The 24,191-nt window shown below is 47.1% G+C and overlaps 1 protein-coding gene across 7 annotated transcripts in view; it reads right to left on the bottom strand.

Annotated features, from left to right (window-relative positions):
* RAPGEF1 (Rap guanine nucleotide exchange factor 1) overlaps positions 1 to 4,782 on the bottom strand; it is a 182,987-nt gene extending 178,205 nt beyond the window's left edge. For 6 of the 7 annotated variants that reach the window (XM_082263004.1, XM_082263006.1, XM_082263007.1 and 3 more), the window contains exon 1: positions 4,585 to 4,782. In XM_082263004.1, coding sequence (XP_082119130.1) covers positions 4,585 to 4,609 — 25 coding nt within the window. In that variant the 5' untranslated portion in view covers positions 4,610 to 4,782. The remainder of the gene's footprint in view (positions 1 to 4,584) is intronic. The other variant, XM_082263009.1, reaches the window with a different exon arrangement.
* Positions 4,783 to 24,191: the final 19,409 nt, after the last annotated feature.

The raw sequence follows: 24,191 nt of genomic DNA, 5'->3' as shown, positions 1-24,191 counted from the left end.
TGTAAACATGGTGGCGCTTTTATTTATTTTTTTATTATTCTATACCTTTTTTTTACATCTTTTATTTGTAAAAACTTTATTGCTATGAAAAGGGATGAACAACGTCCCTTGTGATAGCATGGGCTGTGACAGATCCTCTTTATGGAGAGATTTGGGATCTATTAGACCCCAAATCTCTCCTCTGGCCCCCCATGCAGCCGATCTGACCGAGATCGGTCCGATCGGATGCTTCTCTGGCCGCTGGTGACCAGGTAAACAAAGGGGTAGAACCGGAAGTGACGAATACTCGTTGCTCCCGGTTTCCAGTGTTACAGAGAGAGAGGCACCATGTCAGTTCCTCTCTCACTGTCCCAGGCAGCCATCGCTGCCGGCTGCATCGTTCCCAGCCACTGCGATGGGACTGGAGAGCCCAAGAAAGGTGGCCGCAGTGGGAGGGGGGGTGGTACCAACACCCCCAGGAGCACATCTGCCAGTGGGGGGGGGGGGGGGGGGAGACTGCAGTGAGATGGAGGCAAATCTCATCTCAGTGATGTTACTTCCGGTTTCATATGCACCATTTCCTGGCCAGGAGACGCATCTAACCAAGCCGATCCATGCTCGGTTAGATGGTGTGAAGGGCAGGGGAGATATTGGAGACCCCGTAATGTCCACACAAAAAAGAGTACCTGTCACCTGCCCAATGGTATCAATGATGGGAACATTCATATTAAAAAAATAAAGAAATAAAACAAAGGAAATAAAAATAAATAAAATAATATATTAAAAAAACAAAATAGCCAAAACCCCCGTTGCCCCGCACACCTGTGCAAACGCACGCCCAGGGTGCGTACATGTATGTAAATTGCGATCGCACCACATGCGACATACGGCATCGAACGTCCGAGTGAAAATATTTCTAGCACAAGAGCTCCTAGTTAACTCTAAATAGATGAGCTGTCATTTTAGGTATCTATCCTCATCTTTTATATTTTAACCAAAATCCGGTATTATATGCTGTGGTTTTGCACTAAAATTCATTTTATTCCGGAATAATTGCGTTTAAAAAAAAGTTGTTAATATCACCTTTTTATTCTAAAGGGCCTCTCTGCCTTCAGAAAATATATAATGTTCTGAGGGTTTGTCATTTTTTGGACAAAAATAGGATTTTTGTATGCGACAAAGAAAAGAAAATTGCTCTGGAGCCGGACTGAATAACAGAAACTAAGAAAAAAATAGGTTTTCTTTTATTTTTTCGTTTGGCATCAGACTTGAGCAATTTCTATTGCCTGACACCCCGGACATGCAGTTCCCAGCACCAGGCAATGAATTTGGAAAGCTGGCTCCTAATATCTTTAGCTGGCTCCTGGATTCAAAGCACATTTGTCAAGCCCTGCATTAGCCTATCAGAAATCATCCTGCACTGGATTGTGTAATGTGGAAGCAGTTGCCACAGTTCTGCATAACTTCCCTGAATATACAGTATAAGTTGTCAGCAAAACTACAAGGACATGGTTCAACACAAGCCACAAAGTGTTCTAGGGAAAGTCCTAGGGAAAGTGAAAAATAATACAAACAAACAAGGAAAACGTCTTCAACTTAAATTCACAATACCGGCACATTGGCCAATAGGAAACAATTCCCAATACAAAGATATTGTGATCATTCAGATCCAAACTTTGTCAATACCACGAAGGCTGGTCATACATTATACAATTTTCCTTTAGATTTACCAATAGGAGGACAAACGTAAAAACATTCAATTTGTATGCCATCAGGCAGGCCCCTCCGCTACATAGCTGAAGGCAAACGTATTAGGAAGATTGTACAATGTATGGGCAGAATAAATAAAACTGCTCAGACAAAGGTTAACATTAGCCAATAACAAATGTTTCATCTGTCTCTCCACTCCCCCCCTCCTCTACAATCACTGCCCCCCCCCCTCACCTCTACAATCACTGCCCCTCACCTCTCTCCTCCACAATCACTGTCCCCCCTTCACCTCTCTCCTCCACAATCACTGTCCCCCCATCACCTCTCTCCTCCACAATCATTGTCCCCCATCACCTCTCTCCTCCACAATCACTGTCCCACCATCACCTCTCTCCTCCACAATCACTGTCCCCCCTTCACCTCTCTCCTCCACAATCACTGTCCCCCCTTCACCTCTCTCCTCCACAATCACTGTCCCCCCTTCACCTCTCTCCTCCACAATCACTGTCCCCCCCATCACCTCTCTCCTCCACAATCACTGTCCCCCCCATCACCTCTCTCCTCCACAATTCCTGTCCCCCTCATCACCTCTCCCCTCCACAATCACTGTCCCCCATCACCTCTCCCCTCTACAATCACTATCCCCCCATCACCTCTCTCCTCCACAATCACTGTCCCCCCCATCACCTCTCTCCTCCACAATCACTGTCCCCCCATCACCTCTCTCCTCTACAATCACTGTCCCCCCATCACCTCTCTCCTCCACAATCACTGTCACCCCCATCACCTCTCTCCTCTATAATCACTGTCCCCCCATCACCTCTCTCCTCCACAATCACTGTCCCCCCATCACCTCTCTCCTCCACAATCACTGTCCCCCCATCACCTCTCCCCTCTACAATCACTATCCCCCCATCACCTCTCTCCTCCACAATCACTGTCCCCCCCCATCACCTCTCTCCTCCACAATCACTGTCCCCCCATCACCTCTCTCCTCCACAATCACTGTCCCCCCCATCACCTCTCTCCTCCACAATCACTGTCCCCCCCCATCACCTATCTCCTCCACAATCACTGTCCCCCCCATCACCTCTCTCCTCCACAATCACTGTCCCCCCATCACCTCTCTCCTCCACAATCACTGTCCCCCCATCACCTCTCTCCTCCACAATCACTGTCCCCCCTTCACCTCTCTCCTCCACAATTCCTGTCCCCCCCATTACCTCTCTCCTCCACAATCACTGTCCCCCCATCAGCTCTCTCCTCCACAATCACTGTCCCCCCCATCACCTCTCTCCTCCACAATCACTGTCCCCCCTTCACCTCTCTCCTCCACAATAACTGTCCCCCCCATCACCTCTCTCCTCCACAATCACTGTCCCCCCCATCACCTCTCTCCTCCACAATCACTGTCCCCCCATCACCTCTCTCCTCCACAATCACTGTCCCCCCTTCACCTCTCTCCTCCACAATCACTGTCCCCCCATCACCTCTCTCCTCCACAATCACTGTCCCCCCATCACCTCTCTCCTCCACAATCACTGTCCCCCCATCACCTATCTCCTCCACAATCACTGTCCCCCCCATCACCTCTCTCCTCCACAATCACTGTCCCCCCCATCACCTCTCTCCTCCACAATCACTGTCCCCCCCATCACCTCTCTCCTCCACAATCACTGTCCCCCCATCACCTCTCTCCTCCACAATCACTGTCCCCCCTTCACCTCTCTCCTCCACAATCACTGTCCCCCCTTCACCTCTCTCCTCCACAATCACTGCCCCCCCCCATCACCTCTCTCCTCCACAATCACTGTCCCCCCATCACCTCTCTCCTCCACAATCACTGTCCCCCCCCATCACATCTCTCCTCCACAATCACTGTCCCCCCATCACCTCTCTCCTCCACAATCACTGTCCCCCCTTCACCTCTCTCCTCCACAATTCCTGTCCCCCCCATTACCTCTCTCCTCCACAATCACTGTCCCCCCATCAGCTCTCTCCTCCACAATCACTGTCCCCCCCATCACCTCTCTCCTCCACAATCACTGTCCCCCCTTCACCTCTCTCCTCCACAATAACTGTCCCCCCCATCACCTCTCTCCTCCACAATCACTGTCCCCCCCATCACCTCTCTCCTCCACAATCACTGTCCCCCCATCACCTCTCTCCTCCACAATCACTGTCCCCCCTTCACCTCTCTCCTCCACAATCACTGTCCCCCCATCACCTCTCTCCTCCACAATCACTGTCCCCCCATCACCTATCTCCTCCACAATCACTGTCCCCCCCATCACCTCTCTCCTCCACAATCACTGTCCCCCCCATCACCTCTCTCCTCCACAATCACTGTCCCCCCCATCACCTCTCTCCTCCACAATCACTGTCCCCCCCATCACCTCTCTCCTCCACAATCACTGTCCCCCCCTTCACCTCTCTCCTCCACAATCACTGTCCCCCCTTCACCTCTCTCCTCCACAATCACTGCCCCCCCCCATCACCTCTCTCCTCCACAATCACTGTCCCCCCATCACCTCTCTCCTCCACAATCACTGCCCCCCCCCATCACATCTCTCCTCCACAATCACTGTCCCCCCATCACCTCTCTCCTCCACAATCACTGTCCCCCCCATCACATCTCTCCTCTATAATCACTGTCCCCCCTTCACCTCTCTCCTCCACAATCACTGTCCCCCCATCACCTCTCTCCTCCACAATCACTGTCCCCCCAACCTCCCTCAGCATGCAGTCAGTGTGGCGGGCGGAGGTCCGGTAGAATTCGCTCCCCGGGGCGGTGCAGGGAGCGGCCTGATGCAGATCAGATAGCCGGCAGGCTCGGGCGGGGCCCCGCTTTCTCTCTCCCAGTACCGGGGCCTCCTCTCCTCCGTATTCTCTTACCTGCTTTCTCTATTTTCCCGGACATGTCCGCGGGCAGGCCTCCCCTGGGGCCCGGGCTCCAGCTTCTATTCCGGGAAGGGTCCCCGGCCTAGTCCGCGAGCGGCGGCGGTGAGGAGAGCAGCATGCCCCGGTGTGGCGGCTGTGTGCGTGTGAGAGGATCTCCCGGTGCCGCCTCCACTCCGGAGACTCACCGCGCCCCTAGAGGCCGAGACCGGTACTGACAGCCAGCAGCAACCCCGAGTCACGTGACCTGTCATGACAGTCAGGACATTCCGCATCCCGGAAAGCTTTCCCCCCTCTAATCCCAATGTGAATGGGAACATACCCCCCCCCCCCCAATAATACTGAGACCTACCCCATTACCCCTCAAAGTCACAGACACCCCCATCACAATCCCCCCCCACCTACCTCACAGAGATACAAGAGCTACCTCAGAGACATCACCCCCTGAGATACATATACCCCCATCACAATCCCCCCCCCCCCACCTAACAGAGATACAGGAGCTACCTCAGAGACATCACCCCCTGAGATACAAATACCCCCATCACAATCCTCCACCAGTCCCCTACACAGACCTACCTCACAGAGATACAAGAGCTACCTCAGAGACATCACCCCCTGAGATACATATACCTCCATCACAATCCCCCCCCCACACACACCTAACAGAGATACAGGAGCTACCTCAGAGACATCACCCCCTGAGATACATATACCCCCATCACAATCCCCCCCCCACCTAACAGAGATACAGGACCTACCTCAGAGACATCACCCCCTGAGATACAAACACCCCCATCACAATCCCCCACCAGTCCTCTACACAGACCTACCTCACAGAGATACAAGACCTACCTCAGAGACATCACCCCCCGAGATACAAACACCCCCATCACAATCCCCCCCCCCCCAGAGATACAGAGCCCCTATCACAGCCCCATTCCATCACAGACATACCCCCATCAGAGACATCAACCCCATAGACACAGATAACCCCATTACAGCCACCATCCCCCTTTCCAAGACAGACACCCATCACAATCATACCCTAAAATACAGAGACCCACATTACAGCAACCCCCCCCCCCCCCAAAAAAAAAAAAAGAGACCTCTATCACAGTCATACACCCCAAAGATAGAGTTCCCCCATCACAGCCACCCCCCTAGAGAGACAGAGACCCCCCATTACAGTAACAACCCCCCCCCCCCCCCGCAAAAAAAAAAAAAAACATCACAGCCATACACACCAAAGATAAAAAAAAAGAACCCCAGCACATCCTCCCCCAGGAAATACAAGGAACACCATCATTGTCATCTTCCCCCAGATATACAGAGACCCCCATTACACATTACAGTCATACTCCCTTCTACCCTAAAGATACAGAGACTCCCATCGCAGCAACCCCACCAAAAAAAAAAAAAAAAAAGAAACCCAATCACAGCAATAGTATCTCACAGAAGTGAGTACACCCCTCACATTTTTGTAAATATTTTATTATATCTTTTCATGTGACAACACTGAAGAAATGACACGTTGCTACAATGTATAGTAGTGAGTGTACAGCTTGTATAACAGTGTAAATTTGCTGTCCCCTCAAAATAACTTAACACACAGCCATTAATGTCTAAACTGCTGGCAACAAAAGTAAGTACACCCCTAGATGGAAATGTCCAAACTGAGCCCAAAGTGTCAATATTTTGTGTGGCTACCATAATTTTCCAGCACTGCCTTAACCCTCTTGGGCATGGAGTTCACCAGAGCTTCACAGGTTGTCACTGGAGTCCTCTTCCACTCCTCCATGATGACATCACAGAGCTAATGGATGTTAGAGACCTTGCGCTCCTCCACCTTCCTTTTGAGGATGCCTCACAGATACTCAATAGGGTTTAGGTCTGGAGACATACATGGCCAGTCCACCACCTTTACCCTCAGCTTTGTTAGCAAGACAGTGGTCGTCTGAGTTGTATATGGGGTCATCATTATCATGTTGGAATACTGCCCTGCGGCCCAGTCTCCGAAGGGAGGGGGATCATGCTCTGCTTCAGTATGTCACAGTACATGTTGGCATTCATGGTTCCCTCAATGTATTGTAGCTCCCCAGTGCCGGCAGCACTCATGCAGCCCCAGACACTCCCTCCACCATGCTTGACTGTAGGAACACTTGTCTTTGTACTCCTCTCCTGGTTTCCGCCACACATACTTGACACCATCTGAACCAAAGAAGATTGTCTTCGTCTCATCAGACCACAGGACATGGTTGCAGTAATCCATGTCCTCAGTCTGCTTGTCTTCAGCAAACTGTTTTTGGCTTTCTTTTGCATCATCTTTAGAAAAGGGTTTCCTTCTGGGACAACAGCCATGCAGACCAATTTGATGCAGTGTGCGGCGTATGGTCTGAGCACTGACAGGCTGACCCCCCACCCCTTCAACCTCTGCAGCAATGCTGGCAGCACTCATACTTCTATTTCCTAAAGAGAACTTCGGGAGATGACCCTTGAGCACATGCAGTCAACTTCTTTGGTCAACCATGGCAAGGCCTGTTCTGAGTGAAACCTGTCCTGTTAAACTGCTGTATGGTCTTGGCCACCATGCTACAGCTCATTTTCAGGTAATTTCTTGGTAATCTTCTTATAGCCTAGGCCATCTTTATGTAGAGCAACAATTCTTTTTTTTCACATCCTCAGAGAGTTCTTTGCCCTGAGGTGCCATGTTGAACTTCCAGTGACCAGTATGAGAGAGTGAGAGCAATAACACCAAAATTAACACTCCTGCTCCCCATTCACACCTGAGACCTTGTTACACTTATGAGTCACATGACACCGGGGAGGGTAAATGGCTAATTGGGCCCAATTTGGACATTTTCACTTAGGGGTGTACTCACTTTTGTTGCCAGCGGTTTAGACATTAATAGCTGTGTGTTTGGTTATTTTGAGGGGAGAGCAAATTTACACTTTATACAAGCTGTACACTCACTGCTTTACATTGTAGCAAAGTGTCATTTCTTCAGTGTTGTCACATGAAAAGATAGAATAAAATATTTACATAAATGTGAGGGGTGTACTCACTTTTGTGAGATACTGTATACACCCCAAAGATAAAAAGACTCCCATCACAGCTATCACCGCTTCCCCAGTAGATACAAAGACCCCCATCATTTTCATCTTCCCCCCCAGATATACAGATACCCCCCCCCCCCCCACATACAGCCATACTCTCTTCTGCCCCAGAGATACAGAGATTCCCATCGCAGCAATCCCAGAAAAAAAAAAAGAAACACAGAGACTGCCATCACAGCCATACCCCCAAAGATAAAAAAAAAACCCAATCACAGCTATCACCCCTCCCCCAGGAGATACAAAGATTCCCATAATTGTAATCTTCCCCCCATTACAGCCTTACTTCCTTCTGCCCCAGAGATACAGAGACCCCATCACAGCCATCCTTCCCACCCAGAGATACAAAGACTGTCACTCCCTCTTCCCAGAGACCCCAATCACACCAATCTCCACCCTGCAAAAACACAGAGACACCTATCACAGCCATTCCCTTGAGATACAGAGACCCCCTTTACAGCAATGCCCCCCTCTAAAAAAAACTGATATCTGCATCACAGACATCCCCCAGAGATACAGAGACCCCTATCACAGCAACCCTCCTCCACCCAGAGATACTCTACCTCCAGAGAAACAGAGACCCTCATCACATCCATCCTCCCCAGAAATACAGAGACTCCAATCACAGTCATCTTCCCCCCCCCCCCATCACACCCACCCCCCCAAAAAAAAAACACAGAGATCCCCATCCCCCTGAGATACAGAGACCCCTATCACAGCAACTCCCACCCCCAAAAAACTAGATTAAAAAAATAGATCCTCATCACAGCCAACTCTCCATGCCAAAGAAACAGAGACCGTATTACAGCCACCCCCCTGAGATATAATGACTCCTATCAAAGCCACCCCTCCCAGAGAAACAGAGACCCCCATAACAGATAAACATCCCAAAGATACAGAGATCCACCATCACAGCCAACACCCCCTCCCATAGAGACAGAGACCCCCCATTACAACCATTCCCTGAGGTACAGACTCCCAAAAAAAAAAAAAAAACAGAGACCTCCATCACAGCCATACACCCCAAAGATAAAAATAGGATTTTTCCTTCAACTTATCTGTAAAATCCTTTTCTTTGAGTACATCAGGACACAGAGCCGGTAATAATGACTAGCTGGGTTATATGCTCCCTTAAGATGATTGGACACTGGCAACCAATAGACAGGAAGTTCCTCCCATATAACCCCTCCAATACAGGAAGAACCTCAGTTTTTGAAGCAAGCAATGAAGACCCCAGAAAAGAGGGGAGGGACCTTTGTGTCCCGTGATGTACTCCAAGAAAAGGATTTTACATGTAAGTTGAAGGATGTCCTAAAGCAATGCCCATGAGGGGAGGGAACACAGTAACCCCAAAATTTCCCCTGGGCAAGAAAGAGCTTATACTGCTGCCTGAAGTACACTACTTCCAAATTGAGCCCCTTTATGGGCTCTTACATCCACTTGATAAAACTTTGTGAATGTATGAACTGAAGACCAGGTAGTCGCTTGCAAATCTGAGCCATAGACACCTGATGATGCACTGCCCATGAAGCACTTACCCTCCTAGTAGAGTGAGCCTTTAACCTAAAGGGTGCAACTTTACCACTTTAAGCCATATGCCTGAGCAATGACTTGACAAATCCACTTGGAAATAGTGGAACTAGTTTCTGCTTGGCCTTAGTCCCTTCTGGCAGGATAAAGAAAGCATTAGTACTACGAATTAGTGCTGACATTTTAAAATAGACTTTGACTGCTCGTACTACATCAAGGGAATGCAACAGTTATTACTCCATAGTCTGAGGACTCGGAAAAAAGGAAGGTAGAACAATATCTTGGTTTAGAAGAACACCAGAAACTACCTTAGGCAAAAAGGCTTGATGAGGTCATAAGACCATCCTGTCATGATGAAGGATCAAAAATGTCTCTTTGCAGGAAAGAGCCACCTATTCCGACACCCTTCTGGCCAAGGTTATGGCAACCAAAAAGACCAAATTCCTTATCAAGAGAACCAAGGGAATATGCCTGATAGGCTCAAAGGGTTGCTTTTGTAGCACAAAGAGCACAAGATTTAAGTCCCAAGGACATAGGGGTGGCTTGACTGGCGGAAACCGTGTGAATCACACCTTGCAAAAAAGCCTGCACCAAGGAGTGCGTTGCTAATAATTTCTGAAAGAAAATAGACAAGACGGAGATCTGCCCCTAATTGGTTCCTAAGAAAGAAAAGAAAGAATTCTTCCAACGATATACTTATGAGGATGCCATCTCTTGGATTCACACCAAGAAATGTAGGACCTCCAGAGCCTATAATAGATTCTCCTAGAGACAGGTTTTCTGGCATTTATCAACATAGCCAGAGCTGGACCAGAGACCCCATGATCTCTTAAGATTCTGGTCTCAATAGCCAAACTGTCAAATTCAGCGACCGTAAAGTAGGGTGGAATAAGGGACCTTGGGAGAGCAGGTCTGGACGACATGGAAGCAACCATGGCTCCTCCACTGCTAATTTTACGATTTAAGCGAACTTGGATCACCATCTTCCCCTCCACCTGAATTCTGCACAACAGATGTGCCAAAAGCTGGACCTGAAGGAACGCATAGATCAGGATGAACCGAAACCAAGGAATCACTAAGGCATCCGACATCCGTCCCAATCCCGATCAGATCCCTGGTTCTAGAAACAAACCTGTCAAGCTTGTTGTTGAACCTGGACGGCAATAGATCTACGTTGAGAGTACCACAATGTTGGCAGATCAGTTGAAAGACCTCGGGAAGCAGGGACCACTCCCCTGGAAACAACTGCTGGTGACTTAGAAAGTCTGCCTGCCAGTTGTCCACCCCCGGGATGAAAACCGCTGACAGACATGGAACGTGACTCTCTGGCCAAGACAGGATGTGGTTCACCTCCTTCTGCAGTGATTGGCTTCTGGTTCCCCCTTGATGGTTGATTTTAGCCACCAGAGTCGCATTGTCGGACTTAATCCTGACAGGACACCCCCGCAGTCTGGTCGTCCAAGAAATCAGCGCCAAACGGGCTGCCCGGAACCTTCAAGATGATGATGGGTAAAACCTTCTATACCTGAGACAACCTTCACTGGATAGATATTTCCTCCAGGACCACTCCCGAGCCCACAAGGCTTGTGTCTGTGGTTACTACCTTCCAGGTCACTGGCAGAAAAGATTTCCCCTTGCTTAGGTTGCTGAGAACCAGCCACCAGGTCAGATCCTGTCTTACCCTTGGGGAAAGAAACATTGGGGAATCCAGAACTCTGAGTTTTTTGTTCCAAGCGGACAGAATACTGTTCTGGAACAGTCTGGAGTGGAATTGCGCATAAGGGACTGCTTTGAATGAGGACACCATCTTGCCTAGCAGTTTCATGCACAGCCGAATAGCAGAAAACCGAGCCAAGCTGACCGGAGAGTCCAGACACAGAAGGTACACAGGCACAATACATTTCTGCCGAACAGCAACATCTAATTGTCAAAACACGGAACTACAGCCCAGGAGAGAAAATGTGAAATTCCTTCCCTGCAAACTCTTTTTCTTTTTTTAAAAAGAGAGGGAAAAAGGAACAGACTTAACAGTCTTGCCGCAGGGTCCTAAACAGGACCCAAACCTCACCCATCAAGACGGGCTTTGTCAATCAGATCTTCAAGGACTGGGTCCCCCTTTTTCGTGGGGTCCACACCCTTTGCCTGTAGATCACCCTGCTGGAAAACTCCTTGGGATAATAAATAACCAGGGTTCCATTTATCAGGGTCCAGTGCCCAGATGGGTCCCATTACAGGCAAAACCTAGGGTCTTCTTAGCCGCAGCTCGGGTACCATCCACTTAGCGCCTAGCCATCCGAATGGATCTGATCAAAATGCCCCCTTACTGGGACATCATTTAAGATTGAAGAGCTTTAACAGGCATGACCACCACCTTCAAGACACTGGCGTAAAAAACGAAGGTTCTTCCTGTATGGGAGGGGTTATATGGGAGGAACTTCCTGTCTATTGGTTGCCAGTGTCCAATCACCTAAAGGTAGAGTAGAAACCAAAATAATCATTATTATTGGCTCTGTGTCCCGTGATGTACAATAAAGAAAAGACGCCCATCATAGACACCCCCATAGAGACAGAGACCCCAATCACAGCCATCTCCCTGCGATATAGGTACCCCCATTACAGCAACCCCATCCCCCAAAAAACAGACAGAGAGCCCTATCAAAGCCACCCTCCCCACCAGAGATACATAAACCTCCATCACTAAAACCCCCCCCCCCACCTCCTCCCCAGAAATACAGAGACCCACATCATTGGGGGGTACAATACAGATGTTGCATTGATGGAGCCACTAGTTAATATGGATTCCCTGTTCCTTGCCTACCCAAATACAGTTGTGCTCATAAGTTTACATACCCTGGCAGAATTTATGATTTCTTGGCCATTTTTTAGAGAATATGGATGATAACTCAAAAACTTTTCTTTCACTCGTGGTTAGTATTCGGCTGAAGCTATTTATTATCAATCAACTGTGTTTACTCTTTTTAAATCATAATGACAACAGAAACTTCCCAAATGACACTGGTGATTTTGGCCTGATAACATGCACACAAGTTGACACTAAGGGCTCTTTCACACTGTCCGTCCGTCGGACGGACTCCGTTTATCTCAGCGGGGGATCGATCTGCCGATCCCCCGCTGAGCAGGAGAATGACAGCTGTTCTCCGCACTGTGTGCGGAGACACAGCTGTCAGTTCCCCATACATCTCTATTGAGGAATCGGATGGGAACTGACCATCGGTCCGTTCTCATCCGATCCGATCCGCTGGATGGATGGAAAATAGGGTTTCCATCCATCCAGATTTGACGGATCGGATCAGATGTCAGCGGACATGTCTCCGCTGACATCTGATGCTCCATAGAGATGCATGGGGGGACCGTTCAGATCCGCCAAAAAAACTGACAGGTGGATCTGAACAGTCCGTCTGTGTAAAAGAGCCCAAAGGGTCTTGAATGGCTATTAAAGGTAACTATCCTCACTTGTGATCTGTTTGCTTGTAATTAGTGTGTGTGTATAAAAGGTCAATGAGTTTCTGGACTCCAGACAGGCCCTTGCATCTTTCATCCAGTGCTGCACTGATGTTTCTGGATGCTGAGTCATGGGGAAAGAAAAAGAATTGTCAAAAGATCTGCGGGAAAAGGTAGTTGAACTGTATAAAACAGGAAAGGGATATAAAAAGATATCCAAGGAATTGAGAATGCCAATCAGCAGTGTTCAAACTCTATTAAAGAAGTGGAAAATGAGGGGCTCTGTTGAAACCAAACCACGGTCAGGTAGACCAACTTAAATTTCAGCCACAACTGCCAGGAAAATTGTTCAGGATGCAAAGGAAACCCCACAAATAACTTCAGGTGAAATACAGGAGTCTCTGAAAACATGTGGTGTGGCTGTTTCAAGATGCACAAAAAGGAGGTACTTGAGAAAAGATGGGCTGCATGGTCTAGTCGCCAGAAGAAAGCCATTACTACGCAAATGCCACAAAGTATTCCACTTACAATACTCCAAACAGCACAGAGACAAGCCTCAAACCTTCTGGCACAAAGACATTTGCAGTGATGAGACCAAAATTTAGCTTTTTGGCCACAACCATAAATGCTACATTTGGAGAGGAGTCAACAAGGCCTATGATGAAAGGTACACCATTCCTACTGTGAAACACAGAGGAGGATCGCTGATTTTTTGGGGATGTGAGATACAAAGGCACAAGAAATTTGGTCAGAATTGATGGCAAGATGTATGCAGTATGTTATCAAAAAATACTGGAGGAAAATTTACATTCATCAGCCTGGAAGCTGCGCATGGGACGTACTTGGACATTCCAACATGACAATGATCCTAAACACAAGGCCACGTCGACCTGTCATTGGCTACAGCAGAATAAAGTGAAGGTTCTGGAGTGGCCATCTCAGTCTCCTGACCTCAATATCACTGAGCCACTCTGGGGAGATCTCAAACCTGCAGTTCATGCAAGACAGCCCAAGAATTTACAGGAACTGGAGGATTTTTGCCAGGAAGAATGGGCAGCTTTACCAGAAGATAAAGAGCCTCATCCACGAATACCACAAAAGACTTCAAGCTGTCATTGATGTTAAAGGGGGCAATACACTGTATTAAGAACTGGGGTATGTAAACTTTTTATCAGGGTCATTTAGGTAGTTTCTGTTGTCATTATGATTTAAAAAGAGTAAACACCGTTGATTGATAATAAATGGCTTCAGCCAAACACTAACCATGAGGGAAAGAAAGGTTTTTGTGTTATCATTCATATTCTTTGAAAAATGGCCAGAAAATCATAAATTCTGCCAGGGTATGTAGACTTATGAGCACAACTGTACCTCAGCCCCTTTGACATACCAGCCTGAGTACTTAAACACACCCTTTCACAATTAAATCACTGACAGTGATAGTAGTATCCAGCTATAATGCTATTTTAATGAATGCAAGCTCCAGACCATTTAATAAAACAAACTACCTACTTTATTTTATGACAATATATTTAAAGGTAGACAGATATGGAATGAAATAAATAACAACAATGGTAGTGCTACACTTAAAATGAAGGATAATTACGAGTAACTGGGCCCGGGTTTTACCAACCAGCCTAAACTGTAACAGAGTCACCTAGAGTATCATAAGGGCAGTCAGAAATGGATAGTACCCCTGTAGACTACACTGCCTTTGGCTCTGGAGTGACTTTGCTAGGTCCGAGTCTGCCTGCAGGACTTCAGTGTTGCCAGAAGTTGAAAACTGCTAAACTCTATGTACTTTGTAAATACTATGAAAAGGGAGGAAAAAATCTGCAAAAACAAGGACAAAAAATTGTTATTTCTCCCTGCGTCGTTTGGGCCCTTTCGGTGGCGCAGTAATAGTGATGCTAAGTGGCTTCCAGATACTCCCAGTTTGAGAAGGTAATAATGACTTGAAGAAGAACTCTTGCAGGAATAACTTGAGCAAGGCTAAACAGTAATGAAAAGGGCAAGCAACAAGTGTAGGGTTATGTGGATCTGAGCTAATAGGTCAAATTCAGAAGAGGAGATGTAGCACTGCTCAGTGGTATGCTGCGCGAGTATACTAGTGTCAAAAGAACCAGATGGCAAACTGTGGTAGCTAGACTCTTGCTTGGTTTTGTGGTACAGAGTGTTTGGTTGGGTTGGGGGTGTCTCACTAATCCTATGCATCAGCTGTGGGTACCCTCATGGATCAATGGCTTGAGTCTGGCGAACTCGCTCTGTAAGGCTGTAGATTCAAATTAAGACCAGCGAACCCGCTTCTTGTAGCTGACAATGCTGCTGCTGCCCTGGTGTGCTTGGCAGCAAGTGCCTGTGGATTTAGTACTTTAGCCTGGACATCTGCTTCCTTTCCTGGTCTGGGGCAAAGTTCCCTTCTATTACCGACTCTTGGGTGAGAGGAATAGACTGACAAAGGTCCTGGATTCTGGGTGCAAAAGTCATAAACTTTCCCAGGCAGTACAGTCAAAAGATCCACTCTCCTCCTCCTGGTGTCTGCCAGTCTATTGGGATCTGTAATTCTACAGATATATTCTAGAGTGCAGCTGTCTCCCCAAAAAAACTACATGGCCTAGTGTACAATGCAGAAGCCCAATGTCCTCCTACTCCTGCTCCTCCTGAGTCTCAAAATCTATCTGGATTTGTAGTTAAGAAAGTAAATTCCTTCATTACAGGGATGCCGTTTTGGACTATATCTCCCATGATCCCAAGTGCTCTGCATTACAGTCTATAATATTGCTTGGCTAGCTTCCCTGCTCCCTGATTGGTCCTTCGCTCTGCTACCAGAAAGAGGGGGTGATATGTGGGGAGACGTCTCACAAAGAGCTGCAGCACAGCCAGCATGGGAAGAGGATTTTACATAGGCTGCTCTGGCTCCTAGCGTAACAGTATACGTGGGGAAGACAGAAGAATTGGCAGCTACATGGAAAAGCAAGCAGACAGCTACACAGAGATCCCTATCATAGCATCCCCCCCAAAAGTATAAAGACTCCAATCACACCCCTCTTTCCCAGAGAGACAGAGACCCCCATAACAGCCATCATTTCCAGAGGTACAAAGACTCCATTACAGTCATCCCCCATGAAGTACAGAGACCCTCATCACAGTATTCTCCACCCCACCAAACACAGAGACCCCTTTACAGCCAAAAACACAGAGGCCCCCATCACAGCCACCCCCCCAGAGATACAGAGACCCCCATCAAAACCATACCTCCTTCCCCCAAAGATACAGGGATCCCCATCACAGCTATCCCTGCCTCAGAACCACAGACACCCCCATAACAGCCATCCTTTCCCCCTCCCCCCAGGGATACAGAGACCCGATCACAGTCAACATTTAGAGAGATACAAGACCCAAATACAGCAATCCCCAGAGATACAGAAAACCCCATTACAGCACCCCCCCCCACCCCCCAGCGATACAGAGATCCCCATCAAAGCCACGTCGCCCTAGAGATACAGAGACCCCCATCACAGCCACCCCCTGCCCCAGTAATACAGAGATTCTCATCACAGCCATCCCCCACAAAGATACAGACACGCACAGCACAGCCATCTTCCTCCCTAGAGATAGAAAGACCCCAATCACAGCCAATATACCCTCTTCGGCCCCACAGAGACCCCCACATTGCACCCCCTCCCAAAAATGCAGAGACCCCCATCACAGCCATCCCTCCTAGAGATACAAAGATCTCATAACAGCTTTCCTCCAGAGGTACAGAGACCCCTAATGCAGCAACCCCCCCCCCCCCTCTATAGCCTTGCCCCAAAAATTACAGAGACTCCCATCATAGCCACTCTTCACCCATTCAAAAAATACAGAGACCCCCATCACAGCCACCCCCTCCGCCCAGAGATACACAGGAACCCCCATCACTGCCATTCCCCAGAGATACAGAGACCCCTATCACAGTCATCTCCCCCACCCTAGAGATACATTGACACTGATCACAGCCTTCCCACTCTTAGAGAGACAAAGACCTTGTCACAGCCATCACCCCCCCCCCCCTAGAAATACAGAGACCTCCATCACAGACATACCCCCCTCTGCCTCAGAGGTACAGAGACCTCTAATGCAGAAACCCCCAAAAAATATAGAGATTCCCATCACCCCCAAAAAAATATAGAGATTCCCATCACAGCCTTGTCCCAAAAATTACAGAGACCTCCATCATAGCCATCCTCTGCCCATTCAAAGAAATACAGAGACCCACATCACAGAAACCGCCCTCCCCAGAGATACAGAGACTCCCATTACTGCCATTCACTAGAGATACAGAGACCCCTATCACAGTCATCTCCCAACACCCCAGATATACATAGACCCCCATCACAGCCTTCCAACTCTCACAGACAAAAACCCCATCACAGCCTTTCCCCCCCCCCCCCCCCCCAGAAATACAGAGACCTTCATCACTGCCATAACCCCTTCTGCCTCAGAGATACAGAGTTCCCCTTTACAGCAACCACCCTCAAAAAACACAGAGCCCAGAGATCCCAATCACAACCAAACCCTCTTCTGCCAAAGAGATACATAGACTGCCATCACAGCAAGCCTCATCCTGTCAGGAGCGTCTACCGCTCCTGCTCCTCATTCCAAGATCCTGGTTTTGGCTGTGGCATTCATCACCCCCATCACAGCAATCCCCCCAGAGATAAAGAGATCTCCATCAAAGCCATTTCTGCCCCCCCTCCCAGAGATACAGAGATCGCCATCACAGCCCCCCCCCCCCAGATACAGTATACAAAGACCCCATCATAACTTTCCCCTAGAGATGCAGAGACCCCCATTACTGCCATACTTTCAAAACATACAGAGACCACCCTATCACAGTCACCTTCCCCCCTAGAAATACAGAGACCCCCCATAACTGTCACTCCCCCTTCCAAGAGACCCCATCACAGCAACCTCCACCCCGCCAAAAGAAAGAAACGCCTTCAAAACTAGAAACACAGAGAACCCATCAAAGCCACACCTCCCCAAGATACAGAGACCCCCTGTCATAGCCAGGGCTGCTGTTAGAAATCACAGGGCCCCATACAGCCTACCTAACCCCCCCTTTCCCATCCGAAAGTGACTGGGAACATACAGTAGATTTAATAGTCCCTATCTTTGCAGCCTCAGGAGCACAGATGAATAAATAGGTAACGCTCCAAGGCTTCCTGCTCATTCACAAACTGAAGGAGAGTAAACACAGTTTACTCTGCTTCACTGATGAATGGACACAAGAATGATTGGTACTGATCGCTCGCTGTGTTCATTCAGGAAAGGAAGGGGCCAGTAAATGACATATTTACTGGCCCCTTCCCCCCTCTCTATCTTTAAACTTTTCTCTTTGTGACAGCAGCAGTTGCTGGTGGGAAAGGAGAGGAGGAAAGCCTGGGAAATGGAGCAAACGGGGGGCCCAAACAGCAGGTGGAAGGGGCACATGTGCTTGGACCATTCCCCCTGCAGTGCAGTCAGAGGGAGAAAGAGGAAGAGAAGCTGGCAGCACTGCGGGGGGAAGCAGAAGAGGATTGTGTCTGCAATAATACAGTACAGCCGACCCTCCTGCTCAGCAGGTGTCTGGGTCCCCCTTTGAACTAATGGTGCCCAGGCCCATTACAGGAGGGCAGGCTGTACTGCCTTACTAGCGGCCCTGGTCACAGCCATCCACATCCCATTACCACAGAGACCCCAAACATAGCCATCCCCCTCGTTGTACTTTGTAATTGCCTTTGCGCTTTTCTAAGAAAAGCATTTGAATATTATCCCTGCCTAGTTTGAAGTTACTGAAAGCTGTGTAATGCAAGTAACTGGCACTCATAATCTACCAAGTGGGTTTTAAACACATTTGGGCATGAAGACATCAGTGTGGAGTGGAAAAGAGTGAAGACAGAAGTGGTTACAGAAGTTTTATAGGAGCCTGTGTCGATAGTGTGTACCTGTTATAGGTGGAACGGCCTCTACCAGTGGGTTGTCTCCCAGAGCAACAGGAGTGGATCAGCAACATAGAGGTATGGAAGTTAAGAAATTAAGTGCACATGTAGAGCCTGCAAAGGGTGCACAGCGGGGCCCACTCCACTACTGGGGAATGGTAGTGGAAAATGTTAGACAGGTGGATGTGGACAAGGCTCAGCATGTCTCTCCTAAATGCAGATTACAAAGAAGGTGTACATTGTCAGGGGCACCTGAGAATTTACTGGAGAACTGTTGCAGTGCAAGTGTACATGGTGTACGTTCATCTCTAAGAGTAGAGGCCCACCCTAAGGTCAAGTATTTCCCCACGGTAGCTTCAATCTTGTCACAGGGCATTGATGAAAATAGCACAAAGCAAAGGAACCCCATGTGTAGTAAAGTGACCCCATACAAGGTGCCTAGCATAGCCCAGAAGAACCCACCCCCAAGGTAGGCCTCTTATGTGACCCTCGTTTAATGCCTAACGAGGTAACAAGGAGGGAAACATGGATGACATGATAGACAACAGCCCCCCTTACACCCCCATCACAGCCAGAAACACAGAGGCCCCCATCACAACCACACAAACACCCCCCCTCCCAAGATACAGAGACCCCCTATCACAGCCATTCCTGCCTCAGAACCACAAAGACAGACCCCCAATTACAACCATCTTTTACCCCCAGAGATACAGAGACCCCTCATAATAGTCACTCCCACTTCCAACCCTTCCAAGAGACCCCCATCACAACAACCTCCACCCTGACAAAACAAAGAAACAAAGAGACCCGTTAACACAGAAAGAATTATTACTTGCTGGCGCAAGTAATAAGGTAAGTATTACAGCCTATTCCTCTACCCCTAGACTTAACAAGCATTAAAGCCTTGCATTTCTCAGAGGACCCACTAAAAGGCTAATTTTTGTTTCTGTTGCTCGGGTGGAGCATTAAGGAAGCACCATCTACAGAAGCACAACTGAGTTTCCCTATTTGTGAGGGAGCCATACTTATCCAAGAATTGCTGCGTGCATTGTGTGTGGTCTCTAAACGCACAGTAGGATGGATACAGCCGTCCATGGATGTACATATACAATGCATTTTATGTTTAGGGGGGGGAAAGGTCCGCTTCAAGTACTGAGCCTTTTGTACTAATTATAGGACACCCCGGTATATCTCCAATATCTCTGCATTTCATGTTTGCTTTTTGGTCTATTTTGAGGACCCATTTCACCATGCAACATGGTAAAGCACAAATCCACTTCCCCATAATAAAAATAGTGCCTGTTTTTTTGTTTTAGTACATTGCAAAGCCCATGAAAGTCAATGGTAACATAATGTGTCATGATACGGTTTACAGAAATAAAGGTGATTGGATTCCGTAATGTGCCACATCCCAAAAAATTTGACACACAAAAATTGGATACTAATTTATGTATCAAGTGAAAAAAATCTAAAAGAAACTTTTATAAAAACACTGCTTTTATTAATACATCACTGGGTAAAAAAATATATAAACATGGTATGAACAGCCATTGGATACACCAACTGTGAAAGTGATATTGATGCAGTATAGCTTCCTCTACCCGACGCGTTTCAGAGATTAGATATCTCCTTCATCGGGGATGTGAGAGGTATAATTCATCTACAATATAAATAAAATGTACAATGTATTTATATTGTAGATAAATTATAACTCTCACCCCCTGATGAAGGAGATATTTAATCACTGAAATGTGTCATGTGGAGGAAGCTATATTGCATCAATATCACTTTACATTGGTGTATCCAACGGCTGTTTATACCATGGTGTCTATATATTTTTTTTAACCCAGTGATCTATTAATAAAATCAGTGTTTTTATAAAAGTTTCTTTAAGATTTTTTCAACTTGATACATAAATTAGTGCCTATAAGTCCCACAAGTAGGGGAACCCCCAATTTGTGTGTGTCCATTACAGCATTGCCAACAGTTATGGATAAGGCCTTGGTCAATGGCTCTGAACGCTATCCATTCCAAATCATACTTCGGAAATACATGTAAATAACACACGTCACCGCACATTGATTCATGAGTTAGGAAGATCAAGCGCATGGCCGTGCCTGAAGATCTGTACATGAGCACAGAGAAGTTCATTGATAAGTACACAAGGTCAGGGCATAGGTGTGCACCTGCCTGTGTTCACTAATGTGCTTAACTGTGCAAGTCTGGCATTGGCTTTTGGCACCCAGTAGCCTTTTTAAGGCATAACAAAACAAAAGGGAATTTCTGAGTGCTAATCAGCTTCAGTGACCTGTGACCAGACCTGCACCCTGATTATCCTGTGCTTTGACCCAGCTTGACCCTTGACTCCACTTCATTCTGATCTGCTGCTGTTGAACTTGGCTTGTATCCTGACTCCATCCTCTGCCTGCCGTTTTATTCTTCTTTTGCCTATCTGATATAAACACCGGCCTGGCTTGTGATCCTCCTTCTACCTTCTGAATTGGTGCCTCTTCTGCCTGGTTGGTGCTGACTCTGTCTTGCTTTGACTCCTGCACATTCCTGTGTTCCATCAGTATTCTGTACAAATTCCAGTCCAGCCTCAGCAGCATTTCAGCAGTATTCAGACTGTCATCTGGCAGCCCAATGGTGTCAGGACCTACTGCAGGCACCCGTGCCACTCCTTGTCCTGCGCCAACTCCAGAGGTGCTGGACAGCAGGTGTAAGGGAAGCTCTCTCATTAGCTCAGTCTCTACCAGGTGCATGACAGCATATGTCTAATGCAGGGCTCAACAAACCCCAGGCACCAGGTTGCCATGGCGACAAGAAATTGCATCCTGGCGCGCTGCTGCCGAATGCTCTACACACCCGGTGTGCCCCCTGCTATGCATCCTGTGTTCTGTTTGCCCATCTGCGGACCCAGGACCAGCAAAGCGTGTGCCGTCAAATAGATTAGAGCACAGGGGAGACATGCCGGGTCTTTTAGACCTTGCATGTCTCATTAAAGAGAACCTGTCACCAAAAAAACATCACATAGAGGACTTTTTTGTCCCCTATGTGATGGAAAAAAAAAAGTTAAAATGCTACTAAACCCACAACAGTAAAATCAGTCTGAATATATGCAGTAAATCATGCTTGTTATAATCACTAAAGAACCTAAGGGGTTAATCATCTGCACTGTGTAAAAAGACTTTTTGATCCTGTATGCACAGATCCTCTTCTTCCACTGACTCCAAAACATGTCTGGATAAGACGCCTTTGGAGTCAGGCTGCACGTGCTCATTTTGGTGTGTATTGAGAGAGAGAGTTTTTTTTTTTTTCTTGGGAGAGTGCATTTGATCAGCACAGGGCCAATCAGCACTGTCCAGACAGAGGGTCAGGGGTCCTGGATCCCGATAGGGCAGCTCAGTGCAGTATAAAAAATCCTCCTACAAGCTTTACCAGGTACTGATAGAAGTCACAAGACTTAAAGTTACACCCAAGCACATAAAACCCCCCCAAGAAAAAAATTAAGACCCATCACTCGCAAATATACACACATACAAACGTAAATGCACGCGGTGGGGTACCTACGCCTAAAAACACATGTTACATATCGTTGAACATGCTGGAATAAGAGTAATGATTCTAGCACCAGGCCTCCTTTCTAACCCTAAGCTGATGACCTAAAGGGGGATTTTGAAGCGTCGCCTATGGAAAATATATGGTACTGAAGTTTGTTGCCATTTCATGGGCGCACGCAAATTTAAGGGCGCATGCAAATTTAAGGTTTGACATGTTGGGTATCTACTGTATTTACTCGATGCAACCTCGCTTTTTAGATTTTACCAAAAAATTGGGAAATTTATTGCATTTTTGTTCCCTCCTAAAATGAACTTTTAACTGCTAAAAGACCAGGCCCTATTTTGCGATTCGGCACTGCGTGACTTTAACTGACAATTGCGCGGTTGTGCGACGCTGTACCCAAATTAAATTGACGTCCTTTTTTCCCCACAAACAGAGCTTTCTTTTGGTGGTATTTGATCACCTGTGCGATTTTTACTTTTTGCGCTATAAACAAAAAAAGAGCGACAGTTTTGAAAAAATAACAATATTTTTCACATTTTATTATAAGAAACTCCCCAAAAAAATGTAAAAATCTAAATGTTTTAACATTTTAGGCCAATTTGTTTTCTGCATCATATGTTTGGTAAAAAAAATTGCAATAACCGTATTTTGATTGGTTTGCGCAAAAGTTATTGCGTTTACTAACTAAGGGAAAGATTTTTGTCATTTTTCTTGTTTTTTTTTAACGAGTAATGGCGGTGATCTGCGATTTTTTTTGCAGGACTGCGACATTGCGGCAGACAGATCGGACCCCTGACTGACATTTTTGACACTTTTGGGGGTACCAGTGACATTACTACAGTAATCAGTGCTATACATATGCAATGTTACTGTAAAAATGACACTGGCAGGGAAGGGGTTAACTTTATTGGTGATGCAGGGGTTAAGTGTGTCCCTAGGGGCGTGCTTCTAACTGTAAAGGGGTGTGGCTAGTGATGTAACCACAGAGACATATGATCCTACATAGCAGGATTGTATGATCTCTGCAGTTAGATCAGGGAGAATGACAGGCGGCTTTGTTTACATCAGCCGCCTGCCTTTCTCCCTCTGCACTGGTAGATCGCGAGTGACCAGCGGACATCGGGTCCGCCGGTCACAAGCGCGGACATGTCAGGGAACGAGCCGGCGCCCCCGGCGGCGCACGCTCGCCCCCAAGAGGCTCTCAGGCGAGTGACGTAGTACTACGTCACTTTGCCTGCACGGGGCTGACTGCCGCAGTAAATAGTCGTGCGGCCGTCGGCAAGTGGTTAAAGTGTTTTTTTTTATTGAAATGTTGTGATTCCTAGACCTTTGCAGTGATATTGTGTGACATAAAAACATTGGAATTACCACTATATTATTATCTAGGGCGTCTGCTTTTAGAAAATATAGATTATTTGGGAGTTTTATGTAATCTTCAGGACAATTTTTTTTTTTAAATGTGCAAAAAAAAAAAAGCAAAAGCGACTCTGGCTGTGAAAGGGTTAAAGGATAAGTTCACCTTCGGGAATATGTAACATGCTCTACCCATAGGCTTTGTTAGTTAAAAAAAAAAAAAAGGCTCCTAACTTTTTTAGCTGAAAACAGAAAAAAAATGATAGCGCTCAAGATACAAAAAATGATAATGTCAGAGGTACATAAAGTCCATTACAATGTCTGTATAAAATCAAGGCGCCTTGTAAGACAGGCTGTGGATGGACAATATATTCTAGGGCACAGCTCTCCTCTGGAGTGAAGCCGACTCTGGATATAGCATAAAAAGGAAGACAGAAGAGCGCCTCGAAGTGTAATATTTTTATGTACATAAATGGAGCAATCAATAAAAACTCACATGGTGTACAGAAATAATGGCTCATCTAAAGGTGATAATCCAGCAGCGGGGAGATCCATGCGACCAGGTCATAAGGTTTAAAGCCGCGGTGTAGCGTGTACTCGAGAGCTGGGTGGACAGCAGAA

Source organism: Pelophylax lessonae (assembly GCF_965119305.1).
Source record: "Pelophylax lessonae genome assembly, chromosome: 7".
NCBI classification, from domain to species: domain Eukaryota; kingdom Metazoa; phylum Chordata; class Amphibia; order Anura; family Ranidae; genus Pelophylax; species Pelophylax lessonae.
The sequence above is the reverse complement of the archived record's forward strand: the minus strand, read 5'-3'. Positions and strand labels throughout refer to the sequence as shown.